This window comes from Oryza glaberrima, chromosome 4 (assembly GCF_000147395.1).
Source record: "Oryza glaberrima chromosome 4, OglaRS2, whole genome shotgun sequence".
Classification (NCBI taxonomy): Eukaryota; Viridiplantae; Streptophyta; class Magnoliopsida; order Poales; family Poaceae; genus Oryza; species Oryza glaberrima.
In genome coordinates this window covers 3835622-3843220 of record NC_068329.1, presented here as the reverse complement: position 1 = coordinate 3843220, position 7599 = coordinate 3835622, and the positions used below count along the sequence as shown (strand labels likewise).

General features: G+C 40.8%; 1 protein-coding gene across 1 annotated transcript; it reads right to left on the bottom strand.

Moving 5' to 3' along the window:
* Nucleotides 1-989: 989 nt before the first annotated feature.
* On the bottom strand, nucleotides 990-6909 carry LOC127771618 (probable inactive methyltransferase Os04g0175900). Its single transcript, XM_052297550.1, has 4 exons — nucleotides 6437-6909; nucleotides 4874-5187; nucleotides 2640-2704; nucleotides 990-1691 (listed from the first exon to the last, which is right to left on the bottom strand). The coding sequence occupies exons 1-4, from the start codon at nucleotides 6874-6876 to the stop codon at nucleotides 1395-1397; spliced, it is 1116 nt and encodes a 371-aa protein (XP_052153510.1). The 5' UTR covers nucleotides 6877-6909; the 3' UTR covers nucleotides 990-1394.
* Nucleotides 6910-7599: the final 690 nt, after the last annotated feature.

Below are 7599 nucleotides of genomic sequence, written 5' to 3'. Positions count from 1 at the left end.
TCTTTCGGCATGCACGAGTTACTTATCTGGCGCGTTAACACGAACTAGGAGCCCCCGGTTTCCCCCCTTTCTCGCTCGCTATTCCCCTCGCTTTGGTGCTACCCCTGCCTTCCATAGGTTCTCCACGCTGCCGTAGCCCAATCGTGCCATCTACCACGCGTGCCCCGGATCTGCTCCGCTCTCTCGTCCGCCGTCACACCTGTTTGCCGGCCATCGCAAGACCCTAGGCGATGGCAGGAGGAGGCAAGCTTGGCAGCAGGTAGACGCGTCCCTCCGCATGTCCGCTCCACTCTGTCCCCCTCGACCACCTCCACCGCTGCTGTATGGCACATCGCCTCTCCGTTCTCTCCCCAATGGTTGTGAATTGATCATGGCTGGAGGCGACCAGGTCGGCGGCAAGGTGATCCCTCTATTTTACTAGCGCCACACCCGTCATCGTCCATGACCACACCACGTCTCCGCCCTCGACGTCCACGCCTCCGTCCGTCTCAACCAATCGCTCCGTCGCAACGCCCTACGCGGAGTAGGTTAATTAGTTGGGTTCTATCTATCAAGTAATTAGGAGGCGAAACTAGGTATTGGAGAAAGAGTATCGTTATACGTAGGACCTAGTTGTATAACTCATATACAACTAGAGACTAGACATGCAATCATAAATCAATCGAAGAAGAACATGTTCATATGCACTGCAGCCATTTACAACCTTTTATCAAATTCAGTCGTACCTGAGTCGGATAGTTGGGTCATATGCATAGCAATTTCCTTGGAGAACAACCTAAGCGTGGGAAGGATAGCTTCAATATTTTCGTGGGCATGCTAACTGAAAAGATTGCACAAATTTTTTTTTTAAAAAAGATAAAACCACTTAATCCAACCCAATCCTCAGCCTAGACCAAACCGTCCTACCTTTGATGCATCTTTTTATAAATGCTAAACTATTTGTAATACTGTTCAATTTCTAGGGATACTTCATATTATTGAAGAAAAGTTTTAATTTTTAGACCATTGAATGGTATAGTGTTAGCCATACACAATTACACATTGAAATACATACTCCTTTGTGAGCATTTGGCTGTACATATGGACAAGATATCTGAGCAAAATGATTGTCTACATACTCCCTCCGTTCCAAAAAAAAAGGCAAACCCTGGGTTTCCGTGCCAACGTTTGACTGTCCGTTTTATATGATTTTTTTTATAATTAGTATTTTCATTGTTGTTAGATGATAAAACATGATTAATACTTTATGTGTGACTTATCTTTTTAATTTTTTTATAATTTTTTCAAATAAGACGGACGGTCAAACATTGGACACGAAGACCAGGGTTTGTCTTTTTTTTTGTTGGGACGGAGGGATTACATAGCCAAAAGTTCAGTTAGTGATGAAGGGAGAGCTACTTGCATAGTTCAATTGCCATAAAGTTGGCGAAAATGTAGGTTGTCCGGAAGGAACCACTGAAGCCAGAATCCATAGCTAGCTTCGCGTACTCCTGCTCTGCCCTTATCTTTCCTCCACGAAGATTGTTGAGCATCATCACGTCCATCCGGAGTGGGTTTTGTGCTTCGGGTACCGGTTTTGGGGTTACAGGGAGAACAATATCAACAACGATCACCTTCCCATTGTCTGAGAGAGCGCAGTGGCAGTTCTTGAGAATCTTGATGCACTCCTCATCGTTTCTTAGGAGCATCAACTGCACATTTATTCAAGCAACATTAGTTTATGGTTTGTAAAATATGGTAAATTTACAAATAATTCCATTCATGGCTATTTATTGACCTATTCTAGTTTAACCAAATGAAATAATTAACTTTCACATAATGAATCTTTAAAATGTGAAACTTAGTTTATTTAATTAAGGGTGAATAGCCAAAGTGGTCCTCCAAGTTTCATCTGAGGCTCAGTTTAGTCCTTGATGTTTCAATCTATCCATATTAGTCCTTCAAGTTTTCATTTTAGTTCAAACTTATCCTTGAACCAACAACTCTTTTCATAAATGACACTTATACCCCTCATCATTCACATATATAAGAGAGAAATTGCATGCTTAAATTTTTTATAGATAATACATAGTATATTATGTAAAACGAAAAAAAAATTATGTACTAGCTAGTGTATATGATAGCAATTGCTTAAGTTTCATGTGCATATGTTAAAATAATGGGAAGTAGATCTGTAATATTGTTTATTCATGTTAGCTTTCTCTTTTCTAGTATATAGATGTATACAAATTAAGGGCAAAATTGATATTTTCTAATAGAAATATTGACTAGAAATAGCCATATGGCATATTAAGTGGATCCAAGGATGATTTCAAGCCAAAACAAATATTTGAAGGATCTATGTGGACAAAATGAAACGTAAAGGACCAAATTGAACCTTCGCTGAAACTTGAGGGACTAAATTAGCTATTCACCCTTTAATTAATGAAGAGTACTGGGCCAACAACTTCCTGTCGATCCGCTTGTGCTGCCCCAAGTTTTGAGTCGCTACATTTTCGTATGATAATGGAGCATTGGTTTGCGCAGATCTTGAGTCAGTACATATAGATGTTTACAAAGGTAAGACAATAGGAATTATTCTAGCGAGCACTTTGTTTAAAATTTATGCAGTGGCAATTGTTATATGTAGTTCATCGTACCTTCAAGAAAATTGCATCTCCTTTAGGTACGCTCTCAAACATATTTCCAGCTACATGATTCACACCTGCATATGAAATGTCGAACACGGAAAACTGATTTATATACATAAGTACTTCACACTGCCGTAGAAATGCATATATATATGCTGGTTAGTAATTGGTATCGGTGCCGATTCTCAACCAGCACAAAACTTTCGGTAATGACCCCATCATCAGTGCCGATTTCTGAACAGGTACAGATGGGCCTTGGCACCTGATACTATTTTTAATTTGGCACTTGCTGTCAGTGCTTATATTCATATTTCTCGTCTAAACGATATCATATTTTGAACTAGCCAGAACCACAGCAGATTGCTGAAGAATGAGCAAATTTCAAAAATACTAGGTTTTGAGGCATATACTCCCTCCATATTTTAATGTATGACGCTGTTGACTTTTTGACAAACGTTTGACCTTTTGTCTTATTCAAAAAATTTATGTAATTATAAATTATTTTATTATGATTTGATTTATCATCAAATGTTCTTTAAGCATGACATAAGTATTTTTATATTTGCATAAAATTTTTAAATAAGACGAGTGGTCAAACATTGGTTAAAAAGTCAACGGCGTCATACATTAAAATATGGAGGGAGTATTACGCTAAAAACGTCATTTTTTATACTTTGTATTACAGCAAGGAATTATGTATGTGTCACTCGATGCATTTCATCTCACCAAATCACACGAAAATATCTAACCGTTAGATCTAAATCGGACTGTTCAGAATTTACTTCGTTTCCTACTTATCACCTTCGTTGCATTCGATGCAAGTCCAAATTAAGTAGCATTGCGCCGCCTCCAACCCCATGCCCCTCTACCGGCCTCTGCCTCGTCGGCAATTTTATGCCATGAAAAAATCATGGCATCAGTATTAAAATTGTGGTAATATATACATACTGTCACAATTTTAAAATCGTTGCTAGCTATGATAATAAATAGGGTGGTAATATGTTATTGTAACGATTTTTATTTAGTGGTAATAAATTTCGATGTTGCCATAGAATGGATGTGGCAAAAAAAATAATATTGCAACACTTCATAAATAGGGTGGTAATATGTTATTGTAACGATTTTTATTTAGTGGTAATAAATTTCGATGTTGGCATAGAATGGATGTGGCAAAAAATAATATTGCAACACTTCACATCGTTGTAGTAAATAATTGTTGCCCCCACTCCATACGTGGCATTAGTTCTATGTACCAAATTTTAAGTTTAAATATTAATCTATCATCCCATCTGTTTATTTTTGATACCTTGTCATTGCTAGGATTCGAACCCCAGACCTATCCTTCACGTGCGCTCTCCTTTACCAACTTACCTAGGTATTAATTCTGTTAGAAAATACATGTCGTTCCATTTGAGCCTACCTAACTGAGATTTGAATTATGGATTTGAATATCTAAAACATTTCAAATGAAAAAGTTATGACGTATAAAATTGTAAATTTCGTCGAGAGCTATAACTTTTATATAAAATTTGTCCCAATCTATGTCCATATGAAAAAATTAAGTTAAATTATGATATGATATTTTTTATTACAACGAATTTATTGATCATGGCAACAGAAAATAGTGAAAAGTAACTTACCACAGCCATCTACTATGTAAATTGCCAAAAAAAATTAAAATCGTGGCGATGGAACATGTTGTTTGCAACAGTAATGCTTTTTTTTTTTGGCGATATCTCCTTTTCTATTGCAACAAAAATACTAAATAAAACAACGATTGTATATCATTGCAATAAAATATAGTTATTTGCCACATAAATTATAATTATCATCGCCACGAATTATTTTATGTTGTTATAATTTGGTGACAGTAGCTCTATTATCTTTTAGTAGACAAACTTACGTAAATTATTCTAGTGCGTTCCTACTCTTGAGAAATTTCTGGCTCCACTACCGCCATATTCTCACCGCTTTGCCACCGCCACCAGGCGTACTGCATGGGGAACTGCTCCCATCTACCCCGCACCCCAACCTACCATTGCCAACCCTAAGATCGACCTGACCACTCTAGAGCTTGCCTGAGTTTGCTGGAGTTCATTCCATGTTCGCCGGAACTGGAGAAGGAGGTTGCGGAGCATGAGTCGTGAAGTGGATAGGGATTAGGGAGGTTAGAAAATTCCGTGATTTCGTCCCTGAAAAGAGAAAACTATCGAATAATGCAAAGCGATAGGTTATTGCCATACCCGGAAGAGATGGAGCCTGAGCTATGACATGGGGCAAGTCGAAGTTGACACCAGTGATGTGCTTGTATCGGGAGATGATCATCTCCAGGGTGACGCCGGTGCCCCCGCCAACGTCGACGAGAATGCCGATTCCATCGAACCCATGGAAGCGATCGAGCAGCTTGTTCATCACCATCATGGACTGCTGCGACATGGCCTGGTTGAACAGCGTATTGAACCGGTGGTTCGTCCCCATGTACTCAAACAATGGCATCCCGTGTGCCCTCTCGAATGCCGATGGCCCACCGCTGACGACCGCCGCCGCCATCTGATGCCTTCACATGAAAAAAACATGTAGTTAAATTCGGCATTATATGCGATGGAATTTTTTTAAGTGGGAGTGTCAAAAGTTTTATGTATTTTTTTAACCATTTAAATTTTAAATTTTATAAATAAACAACTTTTTGATCACGTCAGCTAATTGGCATCACTGCTAGAGAAAAGGTTTTTAACCCCTGTTTGTAATCCCATGAGTCCCGGTTATGCAACCGGGAGTATGAATCCGGGACTAAAGATACTTTTCTTTGGTCTCTGTTGAAATAACCGGGATTAAAAATCTATTTTTGCCAACCGGGACTAAAAATAGAGCTAGGCTAGCTCCTGTTGGTAGTTGTTTTTTCTTTTTTTTTCATTGTTTTAACATTGAATATTGATTTCACTATATTCCCAAATCATCTCCAAATCGTGAAATCCCTAAATTGATCATCACAGAACAAAAAGATCATCTCCAAATCCTCAAATCACAAATTCTAAAAAAAAAATTACATCACAAGTTCTAAAAAAATCATCACAAATACATCACATATTCACACCACACATAAATCAAATACATCACAGATTATACATCTCAGATCCATACAATGAATCATAAATCCTCAAATCAATCATCTCCAAATGCAATGAATCACAAATTCTCAAAAAAAAAAACACCATCTGGCGATGCCGCAGCCACCTCCCGCTTCCCGTCTGGCCGAGGCGCCGCCCGTCCCCCGCCACCGTGCAAGCCGCCGCCTACCGCGCGGCCGCCCGCCGTGCCTCCCTCTGCCGTCCTACTCGCTCGCTCGCGCGCCCGATCTGCGTGCTCTTGAGGGGGATAAGATTGAATAGAGAGAGGAAAGGAAGAGGATAAGAAAAGAGAGGAGGATAAGGGAAGAGGTGGTTGCTAGAGGATAAATACGAGGGATTATATAGTATGCGCCGATTTTTAGTGTCGGTTAGTGTTTCCAACCGGGAATAAAAAGAGTAGGGGGCAGACACTTTTTCGAACGGGGCTAAAAATAATCTTTAGTCCTAGTTGGTATTATAAAATAGCTATGAGCTTTTCAACCGGAGCTAACGATGATTTTTAGTCCTGGTTTTTTAATAAACCAGGGCTATTATGGATTTTGACCGACCCGGTAATGATGATTTCTCCAGTAGTGCATGGCATGAAAAAATTATCACGTCAGTTTAGATTTTGGAAGGGTTTGTTTTTTAAATTAAAAATTAATAAGGTTCAAAAGAAAGTAATAAAAATTCGCATACCAGGTGCTCAGATTGTCTTCGTCGACGTCGAGCATGAGCCTGGGTGCCAGAGACCCTTGGTGGTTGTCGCCGGCGGTGAACCACCTGCACACAGGCGCCGGCGAGTAGCGCCGGAGAGGATCACCGCCAGGCCCCGCCTCCGTCGAGCACCTGACGACGTTGAACGACGCCAGGAGCCGCAGCATCCGGTCCACCGAGGTCGCCGCCTCGGCATCGTCCACCGCCGGGAGCTGCGCAACCAGCTCGCCGGCGGTCAGAGCGCGGCCGTCGGCGGCGGCGGTAAGTGCGTCGATGAGTCCGAGCTGGATCGCCGCCTTCAGTGTCATGGAGACGGTGAAGCCCGAGATCAGCTCAAGCGCGTGCAACCATGTCGCCTCCTCGTCGTCGCCGCCGCCGGCGGTGACACCCGTGGCCGGACTCCGGCTAATGCCCGAAGCCATGCGAGCTTGCCTTGTTTGGTCTACTTCTCTCTCACAATGATCAGTGTGTCTCAATTCTGAAACTAGTATATGGCGTGTTGGTGCACTACATGGCACTACTACGTAATACTCCCTCCGTTTCAAAATGTTTGTCACCATTGACTTTTTAGCACATGTTTGACTGTTCGTCTTATTAAAAACATTTGAGAAATATGTAAAACTATATGTGTACATAAAAGTATATTTAACATTGAATCAAATGATATGAAAAAAAATAATTACTTAAATTTTTTGGATAAGACGAATGGTCAAACACGTAATAAAAAGTCAACGGTGTCAAATATTTTGAAACGGAGGGAGTATATCATAGGTATCGGTTTGTAAGGATTCATAGGTAACCAATAGAAGATACTAACACCTATGAGAAAAATAGAACCGGCACTTTAGATTCGTATGAGTCATTAAAAAGGAGAGCCAGCTCGAATTGAGCCGAACATACCAACCACGACACTGTCGTCATCGTCCTGCTGTATCGGTCTTCATCCACCATCATCTCTGCCGATCCCACGGTCCCCGCCGCCACCATGGGAGGGGGAGTGGATAGGGTTTGGAGGAGAGGGGCGGCCGAGATTTTTATGTGTGTGGCGCTGGGTTTGGCTCGTGTACCCATTTTTTAAAAACCGGCACCTATAGTTTGTCATAGGTGCCTTTTTTTTTTTAAAAAAAAGTGCTAATACTATATGT

Excerpts from the sequence above, each read along its gene's own strand:
- LOC127771618 (XM_052297550.1), bottom strand. The coding sequence starts at position 6,876 with ATGGCTTCGGGCATTAGCCGGAGTCCGGCCACGGGTGTCACCGCCGGC. Across the intron at positions 2,705-4,873 it reads TCAGGCTCCATCTCTTCCGG|GTGTGAATCATGTAGCTGGA; the intron begins GTATGGCAATAA and ends TTTCATATGCAG. Across the intron at positions 1,692-2,639 it reads GAGATGCAATTTTCTTGAAG|TTGATGCTCCTAAGAAACGA; the intron begins GTACGATGAACT and ends ATAAATGTGCAG.